The sequence below is a fragment of the Phoca vitulina genome, unplaced genomic scaffold (genome assembly GCF_004348235.1).
Source record: "Phoca vitulina isolate PV1807 unplaced genomic scaffold, GSC_HSeal_1.0 scaffold7, whole genome shotgun sequence".
NCBI classification, from domain to species: domain Eukaryota; kingdom Metazoa; phylum Chordata; class Mammalia; order Carnivora; family Phocidae; genus Phoca; species Phoca vitulina.
In genome coordinates this window covers 46,650,545-46,676,013 of record NW_022589710.1, presented here as the reverse complement: position 1 = coordinate 46,676,013, position 25,469 = coordinate 46,650,545, and the positions used below count along the sequence as shown (strand labels likewise).

At 52.0% G+C, this 25,469-nt stretch overlaps 1 protein-coding gene across 3 annotated transcripts in view; it reads right to left on the bottom strand.

Moving 5' to 3' along the window:
• ESRRB (estrogen related receptor beta) overlaps positions 1 to 25,469 on the bottom strand; it is a 52,692-nt gene that overhangs the window by 11,890 nt on the left and 15,333 nt on the right. The window contains exons 2-4 of one of the 3 annotated variants that reach the window (XM_032404628.1): positions 21,615 to 21,731; positions 3,456 to 3,566; positions 2,808 to 2,969 (exon numbers count right to left, since the gene is read on the bottom strand). In XM_032404628.1, the coding sequence (XP_032260519.1) occupies positions 2,808 to 2,969; positions 3,456 to 3,566; positions 21,615 to 21,731 (390 nt within the window). Of the gene's footprint in view, positions 1 to 2,807; positions 2,990 to 3,455; positions 3,567 to 21,614; positions 21,732 to 25,469 lie in introns of all 3 variants that reach the window. The other 2 variants (XM_032404627.1, XM_032404626.1) reach the window with 2 other exon arrangements.

Sequence of the window (25,469 nt, the reverse complement as noted above, 5' to 3'; positions counted from 1 at the left end):
ATGGCCACCGCCCACCGTCCTGAAGGCCTGGCTCAGGTTCCGCTCTCTGCCCCTGCCGCCCCTGGCGTCCCTCCTGCCTGGGGACCCTGTCCCGTGGTTCTTCCTGCTGCATTCTAAGTGTGCAGGACAGGACATGGCAAACAGGGTAGAGGTGAAGCGAGACGGGCCGTGGGGTGATAGCGCTGACGCAGCGTTCACGGAGGTTCCTGATACCATTCGGTCTCTTTTTGTATGTTTAGAATTTTCCATGAAAAAGCATTTTGTTTTTTTAAAAAAATTATCCATCTTATTCCCAAATGAGATCCTTGGGGCAGAAATTAATCGAATTCTTTATATCAGCCCCAACTCCTAACAAGAGACCTTACATATAGTTAATGCTCAATAAATGCATGCAAAGGCAAGTAATGAAGTGCCCTCTGTGCCAGGCTCCGAACAGATACTGACAGGCTAGCCCATACTGAGCCATGGGATATGGTTTCCTGTGCTTCAGTGGGCTGGGCGCTAACCTGAGCCGCCTTAAGGAGCGAGGCCCTCTGTGGTCCAGGGCAGGATGGGAAGGAGCTGTCAGCAGTCCCGGGGGGGCCCTGGCTTGCACCTACCCTGCTAAACCTGCTCTTTCTGGCTCGCTCTCTCCCTCTCTCTCTAAGGGCTAGTGAGCAGGTCTGCAGGTGAGTTTTCTGTCTAATCTGAGATGGAATTAAGTCGATTAGTTTCAATGTATCAGGCACTTGATATGTCATCGCCCCTAATATGAGGTTTACATACAGTGGCAGGAGACTCTTAATTAATTTTGCCTTAAACACTAGAAGGTCAGGCCCAAATAATCCAGCATGCAAATTTATGCAAAATAGGCAAATTAGTGTTTCAGACAGACAAATGAGCCCCTATGTTTATTTTATTTTTTAATCAAAAAGAATTCAGCTTTGGACAAGGAAAAATGAAGATGGGCAAGGAGGCTTTTCATACTATTAGCAAAGACAATGACACGGTCCCAGTCCCGCCACTTATCAAGCACCCACTGTGTGCAGGGGCTGGACTGAGTCTGCCGTACCCTCTATTACGGGTTCACAGGCTAGGACACTAAAGCTCAGAAAAATGAGATCCCCTGCAAGGCCCTTAAGGACAGAGCTGGGATCAGAGCTCAGGTTGGCCTGAATCCGAAGTCTGTGTCCCTAACAACCACTCTGCTCTGCCCACTGCCCTCTTGGTGGGCACTGATGGGAGATGGAGCTGGGGGGCGGGAAGACGTGGGAGAAGAGTGGGTGAAAGGGAGACAGCGCCTCCTGGTTCCACGCCTACCCTCAGAGGGGACTGGTGGCAGAAGGAAGCAGTGACCTGGGGGGCCGCCAGGAGCCACTCCTGAGCCATTGCTGGGCTGCAGGGAGGAGGAGTGTGTGATGCTGGGGAGGGGCAGGGGGAGCTGTACCAGATCTGGCCCTGGGTTAGTGGAGCAATCCAGGCTGAGGTGTCTTAAGCAGTGGCTTGACCCCACATCTGTGCTGAATCAGCACAGGCCAGATTCAAAACTACTGAGTGTGTCATCCCAAGAGGCTGAGCTCCTTAGTAAGGGCGCTGCAGCTCAGATCCCCCGTGAGCCCACCCTGAGTCAGAATACCAGAGGCCACCAGGGAGTCCCTATGGAAGGAATTCTATGTGTCCTGCCAGCTAAGTGACACCAGCATCACCTCCTGAGCCCTGGTCTGCAGGAAGACTCCCTCCTGGAGGCTGTGCACACGTGTCTTATATAAGGACATTCTGACTCACCCCAATCAACTGCAGGCCTTGGCATCTAAAGTCTAGGACACCTTTACTACACCCCCATGCATGCTGTATTCATTTTTCAGAGCTGGCGACAAACACGAAAAGGATCTATAGACAGGAAGATAAACTGCCCCATGTCACAGAGCTAGTAAGAATCCAAGTCCACGGTGGGTCATTGCCAGAGGAAAACAGGATGTCCCCACCACACCACAAGACAAGCTGTTAGAACCGAACAAGGAATAAACCACACAGGCTTGGAAAACTCCCCAACATGTGTGTAATGCAACATATGTGGGTATCGGTGTCTACAAAAATAAAACTAAAAATCAGTTTCCACCGTTTATCCAGAAGGAGGAAGCTGGAAGACAGGTTTGGGCCACATGCGGTGAATGAAGTCCGTATCACCCGAAGCGTATTTATTACACGTGCTCTCTGTGCCGCCCTCACCATCAGGCATGTGGCAACAGTGAGTCTGCAACAAACACTAGCATCCTCCGTACAGCACACTCATACTTGCAGTTCATCCTCATCGAAGCCCATGCAGGGAGCACTGCTGTTATTCCCTATTCACGGGGGGCTCGCCCGCTCAGGGTGACACCGCTAGTAAGCTGCAGACCCAGAACTTGAATCCCAGTCCCATTCCCCAGCCCGTGTCCTTAACCACTCCAGTCCACTGGCCTCTCAAGGAAGCAAGAGACTCAATTCTCTCCTGCATTGTTTCCTAGTGCATTTCCAGTAAGATCTACGAGAAAACCCTTCTTTGGCCTTCAAGGAGTCAAAAAAACTTGCTCTTTGAATCTTAACCTAGCGTAGATGCAATCATCACCCCTCTACAATGATAACTGGTTCTGAAAAGCTGCTAGAGGTTCAAGAGCATTACTGGACCTTCCCACACCTGCTCACCTCCAATCCTGCAAGGAGAGAAAAGGAGCCCAGAAGAAAACATGGCTCCTGGGTCTCCGGCTCCCAGGCGTCAGGACCATGGCCGTGGGGACAGTGGCTGAGCATCCCTGGCTCTACCCTCCTCCTGGCCCTACTCGACTCACCTGGGATGTGCTTGGCCCAGCCGATGATGACCACGAGCTCCCTGTCTGCCAGGTCACAGAGAGTGGTCAGGGCCTTGATGTCGCCCTCGGGCATGCCAGGGGGAGGCATGGCATACAGCTTGTCCGGCTCGGCCACCAGCAGGTAGGAGACAATCTTGGTCACTGCCAATGACCAGAGGAGGAATGTAAATGTTGGGGAAAAGAGGAAGGGGCCAGGGTGCAGCCTGGGATAGCTCAGGAAGAAAATCTGGGTTCTGGGGAGTCCCAGCAGGTCATCTCCCCTCCCTCTCTGACTCCACAACTTGCTGGCAGTGGTGATTTGGGCTCTTGACAAATATCCTTCCAAGGGAAGCTGCTGGTGAATTCTCTCGAGAGGACCCTGCTTTGAGTGGGAGGTGAGGGGGGCACGTTCTGGATGTGGGGCTCATGCCTTCGTCGGTTCATGCTTCACTTGGAGCCATAGCCCACATGGAAAGGCCTTCTAAATGAAGCCGGAAGCACCCACCACCAAGCCAAGCACTGAGGCCACCTCCCCAAGATGCACACTGTCCCAGACCCAGCAGTGGGAAGGTGGCATTGCCCCCAAGGGATGCCAGACGTTCCAGGCACGGATGCGGACAGAGGGGCACGGGCTACCCTGGCACTTACATGGCTTCTTAGCGGGTGGAGAAATCTGTAAGCTCAGGTACGGGCTGCTCTCAGAGTCCAGCCGTCGTTTGTATTTCTGGCGGCCTCCACGCACTCGGTCAAGGCGCACACCTATGGGGAGGGAAGGGGAAAGGGGTCAGGCTGTCCAACGTCAGGGGTGTTAGCACTAGTTCTGGCATTTCAACACTGGCTTTGGCCCCCCGACTCAATGCCTTTCCAGCTGCCCCGGGGCCAGCCTCAGGCCAGGGAGTCGGACAATCCTCACTCAACTGTCTTAATGGCAACAGCCCACCCCAGCTGCCCGGGGCCAGGCCCCGCCTCTGGGCTCAGCATCCTCCTGAAATCTATCCCGAGCAAGCTTCAGCTCTTGAGTCTTTCCGTCTCCAAAGGGAAAATACAACAGAAGCTCTCCTCTAGGTGCTGGGGAAGGGAGACTCCTTATTGTAGATCTGATGGGAACCCAGGGAGTGTTGAGTCTCTGCCTCTAGCAGGCACCTCAAAAAGAATGAAAACAAGAATTTTCAAACTTTTTACATAAGCAGCATCGGATGGGGGTTCATGACAAATGGCAATTTCTGGATCCCACCTTCCAAGACTGTAGGATGACATTCTACAGTCTGTCTTCTAGAACAGAGGGAGGGTGAGGATTGGTCAGGGCGGCAGGAGTACCCTCAGAAGCAGAGGTGTGGTCAGCCCTGGGCCAGACGCTCCTGGATGGGGATGCAGGTGAGGTGGTCCTGGCCACACCTGGAAAACGAATACCTCAGAGTCTCCCAGTAGCAGGTGCAAAAGCAGGTGTGGCCACGCCACACTAACATCCCTCCCCAGGAGTGAGGCCCTCTCCTAGAGACATCTGCTATTTCCCTGGGTCTATATGGCCTTCCAGAAACCCACCCCACCCCTCAGCTCCCGCTGTCTAGACAGACATGTTGGTACCATCTGACACGCCTAACCAGCCTGCAGGGTAGACAGGACCTCAAATGGGCTCATCTAAGGGCACACGAGCTCAGACTGGCTACCAATCTATGTGGCCTGGCCTGAGAAACAGGTGGGACCCAACAAGTTAGCTCCAAGGTATGAACGAGCACAGGAGGCTCCCAGGTACGAACGAGCACAGGAGGCTCCCAGGTACGAACGAGCACAGGAGGCTCCCAGCTACGAACGAGCACAGGAGGCTCCCAGCTACGAACGAGCACAGGAAGTAGAGAAGCTGGTCCCTTTTCCTTACCATGAAACAGGCCTTGACTGAAACATAAAAAGTCAGACGCAGAGCCAGAGTCCTGAGAGGAGACATCGCTGACAGGCCCAGTTCAACGGCCTCTTCCTTTCCCCAAAGGTCAACACATCACCCTCACGGAGCCCCAGCAGTGATCATTCAGGGCCCCGTCTGGCACTTTCCCCCCCGCACCTCCTCCCGCCTGTCCTCCCAGTGGGGTGGGGGCGGCCGCTGGTCCTGTGCTCCTGTCGGTTCAGGCCCTTCTTGCTCGGGGAGAGGCAGGAGGGAGGCAGGAGTAACGGTAACTCAATGGCACGAGGACTTGGATCTCATTCATGCCAGGGGTGATTTTCTGGCTGTTTCTTAGAATGTACAGCTAGTCCATTCAGTCCCTGGGACCAGAGAGGAGTCCCCTAGAGCAATGAGGGCCACTGAAAGTAAAATCACGTTGTCTACTGAATGGGAGGGACCAGGCCTTCAACTGCTAATTGCCCTAAAGGAACTTGGGGTGAGGAGTGCCTCCAGTTAAGGGCTCAGGCCACCTCCTCCTCCAGGGCCACCAAGCCAGACGGCCCAAGGGGACGGTCTCTTCGAGGCCAGTCACTGGCTCAGCACTTCCGTCAACAGTGTCCCTTTTGACCCCCAGACCGACACCCCTATACTTGACGCCGGACATGGCTGCAGGGAACATTCTGGGGGCGAGTCAACCCCGCATCCCACCCCTGCTTCCTGTGTAAGTAACTCCCCTATTGTAAGTCCTCTCAGAGGAGGCCTGTGCCCACCCCCACTCTGGATATCCAAGTGGGGCAGGTCCTCCTGCTCGCCCCAGTCTGGAGGTCGAAGCATGGTCTGGTGGTGACACAGGCCCAGTCGACGGGAGGCTTTGATCAAATGCCACGTGGTCCGGGCAGCAGGGGTGTGGGCAACCCCTGGCCTACCGCTCATCTCCTGCGCCTGGGCTTCCCTGGGCCTCCCCTGGCCCTTGTCTGGCTTCTCAGTGTGTTCCTGGAGCCTCCTGAGAAGCTTCCAGTGAACTCCCCTTCTGCTCTGAGGGGCGGAAGGGATTGCAACTGACCACACCCGCACCTGGGTTCTCCAGGACCAGACATCGGGAAGAGAGCCAGTAACGAGTGTGTTCCTGAGGAGGTGAGCAGGCTCCTGCTGTCGGCCACTGAGGCTCAGCCTCGCCGAGGACCCCGGGAGACAGGGCAGGACACGCCCCAGTGATCCCCTGCAGATGAGGGCCTCGGGGCATTTACCACCTCTCCGGGCGGGGCCCGGCCACGCAGGCTCCGGTGCCCAGAGGAAGCCCCGGGCAGAGCGGCGCCTCACAAGGTAGCACTTCGTCAGCATGCATGTGACAGAGTGCTGAGTGAATGCAGGCGGGACACCAGCTGGCTGCCACCCTCCTTCTCAAAGGGTGGTCCACGGTCAGGCATCATCTGGAAGCGCGTCTGAAATGCAAAAATCTCAGGCTGCCCCTAGGAATCCGAGTCAGCATGCTGACAAGGTGACTCAAGGCACGGAGGCACGTTTAGAGTTCAGGAAAGGCTGCACTTCAGCATCCGAGCGGACCCGCCGTGCCTCGGACCTTGAAGGGGACAGCGGAGGCCCATCCCACGCAGGACCTAAACCCACGTGCTGGTAGGACTTCGGCTCCCACCCTCCACCCCTCCTGGCCCCTCAGTGAGGGCAGAAGGAGCAGGCCCGCCAAGGCAGGAAGGACGGCTCCCCTTGAAGGTTTTTGGGGCAAAGTTCCCTGTTTTCCTGACCCCCTCCTATGACCGCGCTACAAAGCAGCTCACCCCTGCCTGCGACACTGGAGGTGAGCCAAACCCTCTACCAAGCTCTGCTTTTTCTTCAAAAGCTGGTAAGACTAAAAGCAAAAATGCCGAGCTTCATTCACACAGGACGATGAGGACGCCCATTTCCTGTGCACCTACTATGCGCCAGGATCTGACTGGAGTCCAGGATGAGCCCCTCCCCCACTTCTCGGACTTCCTCTCCCGGAAGCCAGTCTCACGAGCTCACCCCTCCACCCGGCCTGCCTGACCACAGGAGCGGGAACTGCTCAACAAAACAAAGAAAGAGGCAGGCATCCCTTAGCAAGGCAAGGAGATGGGCACTTGCCACCTCAGTCACTACTTCCATCTGGAATGTTCTCTGTCCTGACACAGGGCCTGGCCCTTAGTGGGTGTTCAAGGAAGTCTTGATGCATATAGGAACGGATGAGTCTCCTGCCCCCAGACCCCCAGGAGGGCTGGGTGCTTCTTCCAGGACTCCAACAGCCCCCTGGCTTCCCCTACTGACCAGGCACCCCTGCCGCCAGCGGCTGTTCTCCGTCCCATTCCAGGGTCTTCATGGCGCCCAACGCCCAGCAGATGCTTAGAAAGCCGGGGCTGTTACTAACGTCATCCCCATTATTACTACTACTCTTCCCGACACTATGTACATGTCTCTGTTAAGTCACAGTAAGAACAATCATGAGGTGGCGCCTGGGTGGCTCAGTTGGTTAAGCGTCTCCCTTCAGCTCAGGTCATGATCCCAGGGTCCTGGGATCGAGCCCCGAATCGGGCTCCCTGCTCAGCGGGGAGTCTGCTTCTCCCTCTCCCTCTGCTCCTCCCTCTGCTCATGCTCACTCTCCCAAATAAATAAATAAAACCTTAAAAAAGAAAAAAAGAACAACCATGAGAACAGCCTAATTCATGGAGGACTTTCTCTATGTGTTGCCCTTTTTCATCTATAGCATATAAAGCCAGCACGATTATCCCCATTTTATAAATAAGAACCACTGAGGCTTGGGCGATTGAGTAATTTGCCCAATAAAGGAGCCAGTACCCACTCTTTGCTACTTCGGGGTACTGCCCCCCAGGGCCCTGAGGGTGTAATCTTTCCTCTAAATTTTCTCCTTCAGATCTTCACAGCAGGATGGTCAATGGCTCCAATCAATACATGCACACATCAATTATCAACTTACTCTGTTTTCTTAAGAAAAGTAGCCCATTGGGTTTGATTATGCCCAAAATGATGCCTGACGTGAGCCAGGCTTGTCTCCTGGCTTCCTGCCTGCCTTCCCAGGTCTCACCCCAGCTATAAGCCCATAAGGGCTCCAGCCCATGGGATCCAACGGGCAAGGTCCCATGCCCCTCTTGGCCCTTATGGCTCACACGGCCTTGGCCCAGTTGGCTCTCATAGCCTCGGTCTCATCATCAGGTACGGGGGAGGGGGCAATGGTAACACTAACACTGTTCACTGAATATGGCTTTTGTGACAATCGTGGGAAAATGCTTGGTAAATTGAGTAAAATGATGTACTGGTTCAAATGCAGCCTTCACACTTAGGAAACAGAAGAATCTTAGGGTCTGGCTGGTCCTTTCCCCAGCCTCCAGAAATTCACTCCCTTAGGACAGCTCATATCCCTCATGAAGGTTTCCCCTTGTATTGAGCTAAATTCAGTCTCTAGATCACTTTCTATCCTCCATCCCATCCAACGAGACTACCCCCTTTCACAAGACAACCCTTTATGGACTTGAACATCCTTGGGTACCCTCCTTCTCTAGCCAAGCACTCTTTATTTTCTGTATCTGTATATACTTTCAGGTCAGTCACCTCCCTGCCTTCTACACATTTGTCTTTATTGATGTGGTCTGCTCCGAACTGAGCATGGTCAGCATCTCAAGGGCAGAGACAGTGGACAGAGGTCTGAACTCCTCCGCACTCTGCCTGAACAGACATTGGTCAACTATGTTTATACTTACTATCTGCCAATGTGTTCTTGTATTTTCTAGAGTACCCCGCTCACAATTTTAGTAAACAAGATAATGGCATGGACTGGGTTCTCATCCTGAGCACTGCAGCAAAATGCTGGATCACAAATCCTTTAAAAATAAATCACCGAATTCTAACGGTTGGGTCTGGCAGACATTATTAGTTATCTACTCAATTGTCTTTCCATTCCCTGTCTTTCATGCTAAGGGAACCTGAATTCTGTTTGTAGAGGCAACGTGTCCTAGCCAGTCCTACCAATCCTGGTCCCTCCCTATTTCCCAGTTTCCGTGATAGCAAGAGCTGGTCCTATGACCTGGTTCTGGCCAATGGACTATAATGGGAAGTCCACGTTGGGGCGCTTCTGGGAATGGTTTTGCTTTTCTGATACAAGGGACAGACATGTTTGGTGCAGCCCTGCCTTTCTCCTGCCCTGACCTGGAAGGTGACGGTCAGAGCTATGGCAGCCACCCTGCAACCATGCGGCAGCCAAGCAAGGACCCCAAAGAACACCAAAGAAAGACAAAAAGATACTAAGTCCTTGATGCTATGGCTGAGAAGCCTATAAAATGCCAGCAATCTCCCATCTCCAGAGTCCTCGGTAGGTGGGGAAATCAATCTCATTTATTGATGCTTAAGCCACTAGCAGTCAAGTTCTCTGTAACTTGCAGCAGAAAGCAATTTTCACTGATAAAATGGGCAATTACTTTCTAAATTAGGATGCTTAAGTCTTACAAACACCCAGTGGTGGGGGAAAAAAAGAGAAGGCAACTTGAACTTGAAATGAGAGTTGCCTTATTGTTTATATTCTTAGAGTTTTAGCAAAATATCTAAAAAGTAGGCTCAGGGAGCATATTAAAATACTACTTAACTTATAATTACTGTCTGCGATTATAAGACTGTATCATCTCATTGATATACTTTCTGGATTTAAAAAAGCATTAATAATACTTACATGCAAAGTGTTCCAGATCTCTAATACTGTAATAAATACATAGCCTTTGTTTTAACCACTGTTCAATATTGTTAATCCCCGAACATGTGCAGGCCAAAATTTAAGTATTCATAAATTTGCTAAGAATACAAAAAGATTGATAATCATTGGAATCCATGTTCCTATGCAGACTGAGTCCTGTAGTTGAGCCCAGGACTGGATAGGGAGCTGTCCTCCTGGGCCGACACGGTAACACCCCTAAATTTTGTAGACACGAGTGTAAGAAGTTCACATCTACTGACCAGTTGTTACTCGGTGCTGGCCTCTGCTCTAAGAATTGTTAAGTGTGTTATTTCACTTAGGGATTCCAACAACCCTATGAGGGAGATTCTATTAGCCCATTTTATGGATGGAGAAATTGAGGCTAAGAGAAGATGAGTAACTCACCAAGACCACAGAGGTAGGAAGGCAGTCTGACTTTGACTTCTGAGAACAGCTACAGTTCTGTCCTGCTTACTGGGCCAATCCCTGCCAGGCAGGCGTTCTTAAGGGCTCCCCACTGTTGCTAGTTCTGGGGTGCATCACCGCTCCTGACTGGTTCCCTCCATCCTGCCCACCCCTCTGTAAATAGTTCCTTCATTACATCCTCTTTGGTGATCCTGGGAGGGGACATCTGTTCCTTCCCAGCCCTGACCAAGACAGTGGGGAGGTAAGATGTGCTTGGTCACCCTTTCGAGGAATAGGGGGAAAGGCAGTGAGAATAGGAAGAGTAGCCAAGTCCACGCTGAGATGCTCCATCACAAGGCCTGGAAAGCAAAGACCCAGGGCCCTCCTGGCTGTGGCTTGCTAGGCTTGCCTGGTGACTATGTTTGTTTTTGATTATGTTTATTTTGAGGGTAGCAACTGTGCAGACGCCCAGAGAGGTCTGTGCCTCCAAAGCAGAAGAAAGAAGCACTAGCCTCAGGGTCAGACCTGGATGTAATCCCTGACTCTACCTCTTAGCACCTGAGTTACCTTGAGCTAGTTTCCTCACCTTTCTGTGCCTCGATTTCTGCACCTGTACGAAATAATAGTATGTACCTTGTAGGATCGTTGTAGGACTGAATGAGTTAGTACATGTAAAGCACTTGAAATCCTGTGAATGGCACTTGGTAAGTGATCAGTAAGTGTCAGTTAATATTATTATTATTATTAAAAATCCTGTTCTCTATTTCGACTGTATCACTATCAGCATCGTGACATTGTGCTCAGTTTTGCAAGATGCTACTATTGGGAGAAACGGGGTAAAGGGCACATGGAATCCCTGTGTATTATTTCTTACAACTACATGTGAATCTCCACTTATCTCAAAAATAAAAAGATTAATTAACAAGACTGTTAGCTGCTTGTGGAAATATAAAATGGTACAGCTGTTCTAGAAAGCACCTTTGCAATTCCTCAAAAAGTGAAACAAGATTATCATCCATATCATACATATCGTATGGCCCAGCCATTTCCTTCCTGGGTACGTCCCCAAAGGAACTGAAATCAGGACCTCTAGCAGGTATTTGAATCTCAATGTTCACGGCAGTTAATACTCCCAAGAGTCACAAGGTGGAAGCAAACTAACTGTCTCTTGGCAGAAGACTGGATAAACAAAATGTGGTGTATCCATACAATGGAGTATTATCCAGCCATAAAAAGGGATGCTGTTCTGACCTGCCACAGCATGGATGAACCTTGAGAACATTATGCTCAGTGAAAGAAGCCAGACACGAAGGGAGAGATGTATGATTCCACTTGTAAGAAATACCTAGAGTAGACAAGAGGGCAGATTGGAGGTTACCAGGGGTAGTGGGGTGGGGAGAATGGGCATCACTGCTTCATGAGTACAGGGTTTCTCATTGGGATGAGAAAAATGTTTGGGAACTAGAATCACTGTCAGTGTGCTTAGCGCCGCTCAATTGTACACTTAAAAATGACTTCAAAATGGCAGACTTTGTTATCTGCATTTTGTCACAATTAAAAATACTTCACCTTCCTCAAGCTCGTGGAATTAAGTAACATAAAATGTGTGAAAGCAGCCAAGTGCTTGGTACACAGTAGGCACTTAATAGTCATTTCTTTCCTTCCATCTGCCCATGGAAGATGGTAGGGTCTGGCAGGAACTGACAGCCTCCTCCTTGGGAAGAGAGAGAAACACACCCCCTTAGTTGTAACTACATGAGTTAAGATACCTGGGGGGAAAAAAACAACAAACAAACAAACAAAAAAACCCTTAAGGAAGTAAGGTTCAGAGAGGTTGAGTATCGTGCCCAGGAGCACACAGCTCCAGCACAGCTTCCCTCTGGAATACACCCACAGGGGGGAGGCTCCGGCTTGGCTTCAGCTGCACGGGCCCTGACCCCCACCAGGCTCCTCCCTGGGCTGGCGCCCCTCCACAGTGGCCCATCCCACCTCCCAACTCAGGGCACAGGAAACATTCAGGAAGCTGCAGGGCCACTCTGGGGCAGAAAATCCTTGGAAGGAGGGGGCGCCAGCCTCCCCCAACCTCTTGATCCCATCCGCGCTCATCTGCTGACCTCTCCAACCCCCTGCAGGTCCGTCCGTGTCCAGAGGTGGTGGCTGCCTCGTCCTGGATCAGATGTCCACTTGCTGACTTGATAAGAGCAGGCTTCTGACTTTTTTCTTAATGGAAGTAAAATAATTCCTGCCTTCCTCCACCTCCCTCCTTTCTTCTCATTTTCCCTCCCTAAGCTGGACAAGATCCCAGGCTTTCGGAAGTAAAAATAGCCAAGAGTGCAGGGCCACAGCCGCCGGGGGGGCAGTTCAAGTTTCTTTCTTATCTCCCCGGGCACTAAAAATAACCAGTGAGAGCTCTGAGGAGCGTGGCCCTGCACCTGGCCCAGAGCCTGGCCCAGACGCTGCTCCTGTCACATTTCTCTTCCCACAGGAAACGTTCAGACCAGGCTGGAGAGGGGAAGGCCTCTGAGCCTGTGTGCTCCCCCCCCCCCCCCCCCCCATACACACCCCCCGCCCCAGGCCGCCTCTGCAGAGCTGCCGTCCTCGTCTAAGGGCAGGATCTCTCCTGACACTGCAAAGTGTTCCTGGTCAGGACCTTTCTCTTCGCCTGACCCACAAATCCCACCCTCTATTCAATGTCCTTGGTTTATGAATGATGTAAGCAGGTTCACGTTTGTGCAATGCTTCACAGTTTACAAAGCTATTTCCGTATCTCATTAATTCTGCATAACAATATTGAGGGAAGGAGAATCCATGATTATTGTTATTCCCATGTGAAAACTGAAGCTCAGAAAGGGCTGGTAACTTGCTCAGGGACACACAGCCAGGAAATATCAGAGGGAGGATCTGAACCTTGACCTCCAAGTCCTATCTCCTTGGCTTTGAACTTGAGACAACCAGACTGTGGGGTCATTGGGATGCCATGGAAAGCCTCTGAATGATACAGACTCTGAGTACTTACCCCTTGAGGTTCTGAGTCAGAAGGTCTCGGGCAGATGTCCAGGAATGGATAATTTTTCAATGTTCCTCCAGCGATTCTGATAACTTGCCAGGTCTGGGGAGCACTGTTCTAAACCTGTTTCATTCAGTACTGTATCTGACCAGTCTTCTTCCTTGGGGACTTAGGGTTGACTCTGCCTGTAAGTTCTACCAAATTACAGCTGACTCATCTCTATGAAGAGGAAACCACCCAGAAGGTGATGTGGGTACCCACAGGCTGCGGGTCATGAGGGCATGTTGATGGGTGCCCCAGCACAGCAGAATGCCCTCAGCACTTATCTACACCCCTGCACATGCGGGGCTTCCTTTAATACCTGTCCTGCAGGGGGTTGTGCGTGACAGGTATGCTCACCTTGCTGCCTAGGACAGGATGGCTATCTGGGGCTGCCTCTTACCCTGGTGCCCTATCATAATGGTGAAGAGAGAGTCTCAGTCTCATGCCTGATTCACAAGAAGTCAAGGGAGCCTCGTAGGTGGATAAACCCACATGCTACCTAATATCCTGGGGCTTGTAGCAATGGCTCCTGGATGGGTACAATGGTCCTGAATGAGGAGCCCTTGGCCACTCGTCTATTAAATTATCCATCAGCTGCTCTCTTCTCTAGACCCTTCTCACTCAGGCCATCATATGCCCAAGGGCATTTCAGCAAGCCTGGGTTGTCACTGCATTCCCAGCTGCCAAGAAGACTCCACTGTGCACGCAACAGGGCAAAGCTATTTAGACCAGTCTCCCCTTCCTTTCCCTTGCTCTTTTCTCCCCTTTGAGTAAAAGCTACAGGCTTTGCTACTTGGCCAAGCTATCTACACTGAGTTGGAATGGGCTTCTTAAAAGGAATTCTCACACAACCAAGGAGACTAGCTACCACTCAGCTCAGTTATTTACTAGCAGCGTGGCCTCGGGCAAATTAAACTCATCATACCAGGCACGGCCAATAGCTGTCAGCTGTGCCAACGCCTTCCACCTCCTAGTCTGCGGCAGACATTGCTAATCGCTCACAGCACTCTTGCCTACCAATCCCAATTGTGTGTACGTCTTTGGATCATGCATCTAGGCAGTCACTCCCCACCCCACAACTGACAGTGCAACTAAAGGCAATTTACCATCCAGGAGCCTGAATTATTTCTCAGGTTCTATCTCTAAAACTCTGGTTCTGTAATCACAGGCCTTAATCTGACTCCAGGAACCTCTTAGGTGGGCTTCAGGGGTTCTATGAAGCTCCTAAAATTGTCTGCAAAATTTTATGTTCGGGCGCCTGGGTGGCTCAGTTGGTTAAGCGACTGCCTTCGGCTCAGGTCATGATCCTGGAGTCCCGGGATCGAGTCCCACATCGGGCTCTCTGCTCGGGAGGGAGTCTGCTTCTCCCTCTGACCCTCCTCCCTCTCATGCTCTCTGTCTCTCATTCTCTCTCTCTCAAATAAATAAATAAAATCTTTAAAAAAAAAAAAAATTTTATGTTCAAGTCCTTGTGTGTGTTTTATGGCAGAATTTTACTGGATTTTCGAAGGAATTCATGAATCTCTAAATCAGTAACAATTGGTTTAGAGGCTGTCACCGTAAAAAGCAGGCAAACAAACAAATGAATAAATAATTTCAAGTTGGGAGAAGTTCAACAAGGACGTAAACAAAAGGATATGATAAGAAAGGAAGTGGGAAGAGAGGCGTTCTGAGATGGCACTTAAGTTTGGGCTGCAAGGATGAGGAGCCAGCCATGGGGCAGGCATTCCAGGCAGGGGAACAGCCCAAAGCTCGTAGGGTGGGAAAGAGTCTGTCATGCTTGAGGATCAAAAGTAAACCAGTAGGGCTGGAGCAGAGTGAGCAGGAGTGAGGGGCCAGGAGAGAAATGGGACCAGATGACACTGAAAAGGGAGGAGGGGCTAGATCACCCAGGGTCTTGAAGACCAGAGTAAAAAAATAAAGTAGAAAAACAGGGAAAAGGCTCAGGCAAGCAAGCACCTCACAGAAAAGGAATCCCAAGTGGCTAGTACGCATATGAAATATGCTTATCTGATAGTGGAGAGAGTACATATCAAAGGATAGTAAGACATCACTTTACGCACTAGCAAAAATTTAAAAAGTGTTGGTGGAGGATATGGAGCAACCAGAACATCTAAACATGAGTAGGAAGTCAGTACAACCGAATCAAGAACAATTTCATATCATCCGATAAAGCTGAAGATGCACATACCTGGCCCTTCTACCCCCCCAGGCCTGAAATCCCTTACACACGAGCACCAGGACACCAGGGCGCGTGAGACACGGCTCCCTCAGCAGCAGAAAGGGAAATCAAACTCCCCTAAACTCATCCAATGATCCTACGGTGCAGGAGTTTGCAAACTAAGGTCTTTGGGCTAAACCCAGTGCTTTGCCTGTTCATCAGAACACAGCTCTGTTCATTCATTTCTACATCATCTGTGGCTGCTTTCGCTCGGGGAACAAGGGCGGAGTTCCAAAGCTGCCACAGGGGCCTTCCGGCTAACAAAGCCTAAAATATTTATTCTCTGGCTGCCTCCTGCCATATAGCAATGCAAATGAATGGATTACAGCCCCACGTAACAAGAGCATTCGTCTCAGAAATACCATCTAAAATAACTGCGATGCAGAATATGAATAGTATAATGTCATCTAAAACAAACAACCCCTGCCCAAAAAATACCCATAGAGATAGAAACATGATAAAACTATTTTAAAAAGCAAAGGAAAAACAATAAAGTTACCTCTGAGGGTAATGAAAATGGGAAAGGGCACAAAGGGAAACCTGAAGAGTCAGGGTAAATTTTTTTTCTCCCATTGGATGGAAGGTATCCGTATTCTTCATACTTTACATATATTTTTGGCATGTATCAGTGATTGCCCACTAAAATACATTATTCCCCTTTTCCAAACCAAAAGAGTTTTAGCTGGACACATGGCATCCCACCCAGCTAAAGACTACAATTCCCAGACTTCCTTGCAGAGGTGTGGCCATTTGACCAGGTTCCACCAATGAGCTGTGAGTGGAAGAAACACGCGCCAGTTCTGGGTCCCATCCTTCCAATGAGCTGGCGAGGCTATGCTTCCTTCTGGCTGCCTGAAAGACGGTGATATAGTAAATGCTATCAACTCTTTGGGGAAGTTTTGTTGGAAAGGGGAGCAGGGTGAGGTAGCAGGAGCTGGATGAAGGTGAAGGGTTAAAATACAGCTGTGGGGGTTTTTAAATTTTAATTTTGTTTTTATAAGGGGAGAATAAAAGTATGTTTGTGTGCTGATGAAAATGATCCAGTAGTGAGCAAGGGTCTGACGATGCTGGAAGAAGAAATGATACTACGTGACTGAAGTCCTTGATGAAGAAAGAGAGAGAGTCAGAGCATAGGCAGGGAGACCGGCTTTTGACAGGAGCAGCGGTATCTGTAAGAGGGGTAAAGACAGGAAACAACAGGTAGGTTTGTGGATTCAATGGCAGGTGGGTAAGAAACTCCCCCACTTGACTGTTTCTATTTTTTCCAAGAAAATGTAAAGCAAGATCATTGGCCAAGGATGGGGGAAGAGAGGCCATGGGAGATTCAAAACTGCCTCCTGGATCATGGAAGAAAATCAGTTCATAACATGATGAAGAATATCCATCTCCAATCAAGGACTGACATCCTACTTTGTGGTACAACTCTGGGGCTTTCCCTGAAGAGTTGGGAGCAAGATGAAAATGACTACGATTAGGATTCCCATTTTACAGAGGAGGAAAAGGAGGCTGATGGAGATTTAAGTAAAGCACCTGGAGAGCTGATTAGTGGTCACACTGGGGTTTCGCTGGGTCTGTATGATCGCCGAACCTGTTATTTCATGCTTTGGCACACCAAAAGTCCTGCATGAACAGTAATAAGGATTCGGCACAAACAAGATCATCCCCTATGGCTTCATTCAGTTAACATCTCCCCAACCAAAGGTCATGAGGTCATTGTGCCCGAGCGGCCCAGAGGCTGAGGCCACGTGGGAAGATCTCGTGAGCTGTCAGACTTTGAGTATGTACTCGCACACGTGCATGTGTGTGCGTCGATGAGCACGTGTGTGAGATGGAAAGTGGTTGGGGGGGGGAGGGGATACAAATATACATCAGGGTTCTTGGGCTCTAGTTCAAAACTATTCTCTGAAGTGCCGGAGAGCTGGTTTGTTTCAGAACACTAATGCATCTTGGAAAAGAAAAAAGAACTTTTAAAGGCAAGTCATCTCTCATCCTCTTTCTTCATTCAGAGGGCCAGAAAAGTGGTATTTCTGGCAGGGGCTAGAGGCGGAATACTCTATAAATACAAAGCCATTAAATCCCATGCAGCAGGAACCTGATCAGAGCCTCCTTTTAATTTCCTGACATGAGCTGGCCACTAACCCAATTACCCAGAATCCCCGCAGGAGCCCTCCCCGCCCGCCCAACAAGCACAAAGACAGTGAGAGCATATTGCATGGATGTCAGCCCAGCTTTCACTGAAATCAAATATCTTTTAGAAAACACTTGGGGAAAGGCGGGCAGGGGCCGAGGTATGGAGGAAAAGGAGCGGGACAGGGAGGCTGCCGGCCTGAGGCAGGTGAAGTGAGGTGAGGAGAAGGTGAAGTTCGCAGGACGAGCCTTCGAGGGAGAGCTGCTGAAAGCCCAGAGCTGTACTGTAGCGTGAGGGCTTCCTGAGAAAGGTAGCAAATGGTTTTCCAGGTTCTTCCACTGAGAGGCTGTCAGGCCACACCTTAGCCAGGCTGGGAAGCCCGCCTCTCAGGGGAGAGCTTCTCCAGGGTTGTCCTAAGGGAGATGCTCATCCTGACTTTCGACCCCAGATGGGGCCAGCCTAAGAAGGATACCTCCTCTGAGATTCCCACCAGGGAGTCCAGGAGGAAAATCAGGGCAGCCAGGATGTCCCGCCTAACACAACGGATGGGCTGCTAGAAAAGCTCAGCGCAAAGGAGACTGCCATTGAATCGAATACTAGAGTAACACGCCCAGAGAGGTGACATCGTAAAGCAGTGCCACAGTGGGTTTCACCAAGGAGCTGTTCCCCCTGGGCCCCACCGTGACCTGCTGATGCAGAGCCTGCTCTACAGTGAAGACGTGGAGGCCCGAGAGCGTGAGAACTAACACGCACCGCGAGCTCCCCTCAGAGCCAGGAGGAGGCCGCAGGCACCCACTCCCAACCTAGTGTGGATTTTGTATTCAAGGTTTTATGAAGAGAAAAATCACTTTTTTTTCCCCTCTGAAAATACAGACTTTCACACAGTGGATTTGCTTGAAATGAGACAAACCTGTGGGCACTGCCTACATTGCTCTGTCGATGATTCCAGAGCCTATGGCAGCCTCAAGGCAGAGGCTGAGCCAAAAGAAGCTGCACGACCAGATATCTCCCTCCCCGCTCCGCAGTTGCTGGGCCCCCCAAGTCATGAAGCAGTCTCTCAGGTTGTTTTACTTGAGAAAAGAAAAACTGGAAAAGACCTCCAGAGCTGCTGGGCAGAAGGCAGATGTGTAGGTGGGATGGGGAGGAAGGGGAGCGGGCATCCCCATCCTTTCCCCAGCCTCCGGCCACCCCCGCACCCCTGCATGGGGCCCCAGACCCCAGTCCCTGGTTCCTCCATGCGAGAGGCCCACTGTGGAAGCTTAAGGAGAAGGAGCAGCTCCCGGGAAGGCTGGAGTCTGCCTTTCAGAGTCAGGTCTGTGTGAGGGAAGGAGAGGGAGGCAGGGAGCCCGCGCCGGTCCCAGGGGCCTGGGCTCCTGCTCACAAAGTGGTGGGGGGACAACCAAACAAAAGCAGGAATCAGGGCAGCTTCCAAGAGCCCCTGCCTGGCAGGAACCCAGGCTCCTCAATGAGGCAAGCTCCTCCTAAGGGGGCTGGTCCCCATGGAGCTTCTGATCGCAGGATCCCGCCAAGGCTCAGCACTGCCGGGGGTTGGGGGGGTGGACAGAAACTAAATGGAGGCACTGGGCTTTGTCCAGACTCGGGTGCCTTTGTGTCATCCTGCCCCCTCTGGATTTGGAACTGCCAGCACTGGGGTAGGGTGAGGACGGGGAGGGTTCTGGTGACTGCCCCCTCCTCCTCCAGGCAGAGCTCCAGAAAGGGTGTCTCCAGGCTGGGGCCATGCCCCTGGCTGCCACCGAAGAGAGAGGCCATCCTGCACCCTTTCCTGCATCCAAGTCCTGGGCCAACCACAGGACTATTTAGAGCAGAGGGAGGCCAAGGTTGGGGCCCCACCGTGCATGTCTTCCCCGAGGCAGAGCTTCTCTCAGGCCCACGTGCCCCCAGCACCCCCACACTGTAGTCTGGGGACACACAGCATCTACTTCGCTTCTCTGAAGCGGCCCGCCGGGTACCTGAGCTGTCTTTGCCACCAGCGTGCACCTGGGCACACACTTCTCTGCCATCAGTGAGTCCCCTTTGTCATTCCCCCATCCTGGAGGGCCACTAGGAGGCACTCCCACTCTCTTCCCAGTACTGGGTAGTCCCTGAGGAGAGTCTTCTTCAAACAGCGTCCTTAGAAACCAGCAGGGATTCCAAGTGGTAGTCCTCCCTCTTGCCTCATCTCTCCTCTCTCCCCTGCTCTCCAGCTCACAATCCTGGGCTGAGGGCGGGGTGGCCTGGGGTTGGGGCAGACACAACACAGGGCATGGAGAAGCTCCAGGCTCTGGGTCCAGCTCCCCACAAACTGGCAGGTGGCTGGGGGTGGGAGAGACCTCAAGCCCCAACCTCTCTGCAGGACTCAATTCTGCCATCCTTAAAATCCAGGAGCATTGGTAGCACGGCAGCTCCCCTCTGCCCTAAGTTCCTCAGTTGCTGTGAAGTAAGCAAAGAGAGGCCAAACTACAACCTACAACCAGGAAAGGCCACTGGACGGCTGACCCACAGCCTGACCCGGCGCCCTCACACCCAGCTTCCCAGCACAAGGTGGCAGCCCTCGTCCTCAGGACTTAGGAGCGAGGAGCCTCTCGCTCGAAGACCTAGACACTGTTAGGTTGGTTTCCAGCAGCACATAGAGGAGGATGTCAAGAGGCCAGCACCAAAGCAGACTGCTGAGGGCCTTTATGCCTCAGTTTCCTCCCCTGTGAACCCCAGGATGCTCTGGAGGAGCAGAACAAGCCTGGTGTAGGAGTCAGGGGACACAGTTCAGCCACTAGGTGGGTCACACCCTACATCAGGGTAAGACCAAAATTGTGTAGAATCAAAATGAACTAACTCACAACCTTTCAGCAGGTCTACGACAGCCCATTTTTAATCTAGAAACAGGACTGTTCTTCAGCTGACCCCTCCCCCCCCCAATAGAGCAGCTCACACATTTCTAACAGCTGAGTGGCTTCCCCATCTCCAAGGTGGTAAATGAAGTGGCTAACGAGAAATGCAGTTGAAAGGCCAACATGCTATGTGGATATGGGGGTAGTTGAGGAACTGCTTCAGGAGCTTCTGTTTTAGAGGTGCACACGCTGGGCTGGGCTGAAGGGGGGTGCCTGAGATAGAAACGGGGGGAGGGGGTCTCTGATTTCCACAATAAGGTCCAGGTTGTCCTACCAACAAAGCATCTAAAATTCGTGCCTTCTTCCCCTGGAGGGGATGGGAGGACAATGGGAAGAGTGCCCTGGCCCTCAAAGGCTGGGTTGGGGCTTCCAGAAGCCCCCTCTCAGTGAGGGACTATGTTCTAGACTCGCCTGCCCCTTCCCTTTCTCTCCCAGCCTCTCCCAATCATGCGATCATCAGCACACACTTTTCCTGCCTCCTTCCACTTCTGGAAGAATCCCAGGGCCCAGAATTGTAAAAGCTGATATGTAAGAACCTCCGCCAGCTCCCTCTAAAGCTGGGTTAGGGGAGAAATACACACACACACAAACACCCCATCCCCCAAAATGGTCCTGAACAAGGGTCATCCATCTGAGCGGATCAACAGGGAAGGTGACGAAGAGGAGCCCCAGAGCACTGCTGTCCAAATAATGAGAGCCGCATGTCATTTTAAATTTGCGAGTAGCCACTTTAAAGAAGGTAAAAAGAAGCGGGTAATATTCACGTCACATTATGTTTTGTTTCACCCAACATATCCAAAATATTATCACCCCGACATGCAATCAGTTTTTTAAAAATAATTACTACACTATTTCATTACTCTACTTTTTAGCATCCTGGTAAGTCTGGTAAGTCTTCAGAGCCCATGGCCTGCCAGGCCAGCCGGCTCAGCTACAGAGGAGGAGACGGGGAAGTAAGAGGATGAGGTGGCGGGGAACGTGGCGGTGGAGGGGGACCTCCACAAGGTGACAGCGGTGTCCTGTCCACATGCAGGAGAGCACAGCGGCCCTGCTCAGGTGAAGAGGACCTGATGTGTCATTCTGGGCTTTAATGTCTCTGCTCTTTGTACGCCCACACTTAGGGCCCCGCCATGCGGGACAGCAGCATCTCAAGCCTACCCCTTCCAGGGTGAACGAGGGGCTCGCCCCAAGAGGAGGTCCTTCCCCAGAGGGCCAAGCCAGCTTTCTAGGGCCCAGGTGGGGTTTCCCAAAGGATCCAGAATGGGGAACTTCCAACACCTGGCTTCCTGACGCCCTGCGTCTACCTTAGGAGTGGAGCTCCGAGGCTGCTGTAAACCTGTGTGCAGGGTGGTGTGTGGGAGACGAAAGGTGGACGCACCCCAGGGAGCAGGCTCCTCCCCTGGGATGCGGGAGGAAACGTCCAGGGTCTGCACTGGCCCGGGGACAGGAACACAGGGGCCTGAGACCCCCGGTGGCCTTGGCAAGAGCACAGCGTGGGTGTGCGGGCCTCTTACCTTCCTTCAGCATCCCCACTTTGAGGCATTTCATGAAGCGGCAGGCCTGGCAGGACTTGCGCCTCCGTTTCGTGATCTCACACTCGTTGGTGGCCGGGCAGCTGTACTCGATGTTCCCTGCAACCAGATACACACAGGGTTACGGGTGGCGTCAAGGGCCCAGTGGGCCACCGCCAACCGAAGGCCAGACCTACAAATGCCCCTCGTCCCGAGGTCCCCGTAGGGCAGTGGCTCTCAAAGTAGGTGCTCTGCGGTGCTTGTCAAAATCTTTCCAACTCTCTTCAATACAGAGCTCCCAGTCCCGGAGGTCTGCGTGGGCCAGGCAGCCACAACCTGGAAGAATGGTCACCCCCAGCTCTGAAGGCACCACTGAGCTGGCATTTTATCCCAGAGAACATCCCCTTGCACTGACCAGAATGTAGGTGCAGACCACGAGCCCCTGTGCCCTCCCAGCCCGGGGCCCCAAATCATGGAAAAAGCCTCTCTGCAGCTCTGGGCCCACAGGGCCCAGGCCTCTCAGCCTGCTGACCATGAGGAAATCACTTTCCTCTCACCGAGTCTCAGTTTCCTCCTCTGCAAGCCGTGTGGTATCTCCAAAATGAAAGATTAGCAAGATCATGGTTATAAAATTGCTTTAACAACTGTAAAACACTGGGTCGCCTGGCTGGCTCAGATGGTGGAGCATGGGACTCTTGATCTCAGGGTAGTGAGTTCAGGCCCCACGCTGGATGTAGAGCTTACTTAAAAAAAAAAAAATTGTAAAGCACTATTCCACACTGAGCCGGTGATTATATAACCACAGTTCATTACTACAGAGGGTGTTTGTGATCATTTTCTGTCTCACCCCTTTAATGAATTATAATAACGGCTACCATGAACCTGACCCGTGCTCCCACTGTTTACATGCTCAATCTCCACCCACACCGAGATCAGCCCCTGCCATGCAGAAGCCTTGCAGGAAAAGCTGGTTGAATGAGTCACCTGCTGAATCCTCATAGCAATCCCATGAAGTAGGTACTGATCCCCATTTTACAGGAGAGGCTGTGGCTGCCTAATAGAGGACAGGGCCTCTGTCCTTTGTACTCTTACCTGTCTACAATAACTTAACAAATATGCATTGTGCAGCTATAAATGCGAAGAGAAAAGCAATGGGAAGGAAAGGGGGTGCAGAGGGGTGGGGAGGGAAGACAACTGGAAGGTAAAATGCAAGACAGCAACAACCCCAGTGTTTTGTTTTTTATTTGGTCTTCCCGGCCCCGGTCCCAACTCTGTGAGGTCCTCCAGAGCCTGTGGTTTTCAGAGAACAGACACTGAACTAACGCAAACCTCCTGTTCCCACCCCATCCAGATGCCCACCTGCTGAGGGAGCATGGTGAGGTGCCTGCCTGCCTGCCACATCCCCCGCTCCTGAGGCCCCGGGACACTCCTTTGAAGCAGGGGTGCTGTCTGGCCCATCTCACCCAGCAAGGACACTGCCGCACACAGAGCAGTCTTGGAAAGGTCACTCACAGCCTGAGACAGAGCTTGAAAGGGCAGTTCCAGGCCTGCCTAGCCTCTGAATCCCCCCCACCCCACCCCCGGCCCCAACCCCATCCACTTTAGCAGTTCCAACGGTTACTTTAACCCTGCACCTGCTCGGAGGTGGGCCCACCAATGCCCCATTTCACAGACCCAGAAACTGAGACTAAGGGCGCTGAAATGAGTTCCTAAAGGCCACACAGAGTCCCTGTGCCACCCTTGCACCCCACGAGAAGCTTGGGGAGACCAGAGAGGCCCCTCCCTGCTGTGAACCCAGTAGCTGAGGTGGTCTGGAGGAAGTCAGGGAGGGGACTGCTCTCCAGCATCCCTGTGCCTCAGCCTCCCCATGTGGCATATGGAAAACACTGACTGTTGGATTTTCTGAGAGCCAGCAGGAACCAACTTCTACCCCTGACAAAATGCTCTGAAGTAATAAAATTATTGAACCCCAAATGCAAGGTGAGTGCTCACAAGAGCTTAGTAGCCTTAGCCCCCTTTTGTGTTGGTGAGGAAGTGGCTGATTTGCCTGGGGCACCTTAGATCTCCATCTGTCTCCCCCGCACCGGGCTTCCTATCACCTTTCTCCCGCCCACTTCCTGTGGGGGAGGGGAGTCTAGAAGTCAGCCTCTGCACCGGAGGGTGGGGGGGGTCAGGAAGGGGAAGGGATAAAGATTCTGCGTGCCCCTCCCCTCTTTTATCCAATGCTATGCCCATCCCTGTCTTAGTTTGCTCTGGCTTGTGTGACTTCTGGCAAATAATTTCAATATTCCCATAAGCGCGGTAAATTGAAAAGAAGAACAGGAAGAAAACACAGATATAAACTAACTCATCCAAGTCTATCCTGGCTTGGAAGGAAGGCTCTGTAGAATTTGGTCCCGGCCGCCTTCCCACCCCACTCATCTCTCTTCAGCCTTGACATCCCTATTGCTCTCCACAATGATCAGTTCCTGGAACTCAGTGATAACCGAGGCTCCCAGGCCTTTGTTCCAGTGCTGCCTAGAACACTCCCAGTGAGCTCTCTCCACCACCTCACCTGGCCGGCCTACACCTCCAGGGCCCACTTAAGATGCTGCTGCTTCTCCTCCCTGTGTGACTCCAGGTGCCCCACACACAGCAGGTGCTCCATCCACACGGACAAGGGCTCCTCATGAATAAGCCACGGCTCTGCTTTTCCTATACGGCCTCCTTCCTTCCCCCAACAACTCTGGAAGTGAACACCTTCTTTTCTCCACCTTAGCGCTGAGAGAGGTGAGCAGAGTCCAGGATGAGGCAGAGCAAGGACTTGAACCCAGACGGTCTGGCTCAAGTCTCGCCCTGAACCACGGTGCAGTGAGCTCGCGGGGCCCGTCGCGACGCCACATTCACCTGGCAAGGGAACTCACGCTGCCTTGGGAGGCCACTTGCGTGCTGCCAGCTCTTCACCTCCACTGGTCTCGGCTGCACAGGCAGCCTGACATCCCCTGGAGGATGGGTCCCAGGTTTTGCAGGGTTGTTGCTCGAGCAGGGGGTCAATAACTCTGTCGATTTGGCACTAGTGCTCTCCCAGGACAAGAGGACTGAGCGTTAACAACAAGAACCTGAGCGACGTTCTTGACCCCGTGTGTGTGTGTGTGTGTTGTGTGTGTGTGTGTGTGTGTGTGTGAGAGAGAGCGAGAGAGAGAGAGAGAATTCTAATTTTATTTATTTATTTTTGTTCCTTTCAATTTGTTTTATGGCCCCAGCGGCTGGCTGCCAGCAAAGCCAGGCTGGTGGCCTTGCCTTGTAATTTCTGTAAGTGCCTCCTCGATAAAGTGATGAGATTAATTCCTCAGAATTCCTGTGGTCTCCGGAGGGCAGCTAGGAGAGCCGGGGGCAGGGAGGGGCGTCTGTGGAACACGCACACACACCACCACCACCAGCAGCTGAAGTGTGGCAGGTCTGGAGGTGGGCTCTCATGGGACAAGGACACAGCCAATGGCTAGCATAAATTCGGAGTTCTAACACGGGAGTGTGCCCAGTATAGACAGAGGCAGACACTACACGTCAGGCAAGTCACGGAACTTCCCTGGGCCCATTTCGTCATCTGTAAAATGGGCACAGCACATTCCCCTCTTCTAAAGTTGTGTGCTACAGGGACAGAAAGCACGTAAAGGGCTTAGTGAGGTAAACGTGTGGGCCAGCAAGGAATCAAGGCTACTGTGCTTATTTTCACCCCCAGGAACGGCTGCCAGGGTAAATGCACCAGGAGACTCTGGGGTAAGTCTTTTCTAGGTGTCAGACGTGAGGCCAGCCACCGCTTCTGCCACTGAAGAACCTCAAGCCCGGTGGTGACCTCAGAGCTGGTGCACCTGCACCTGT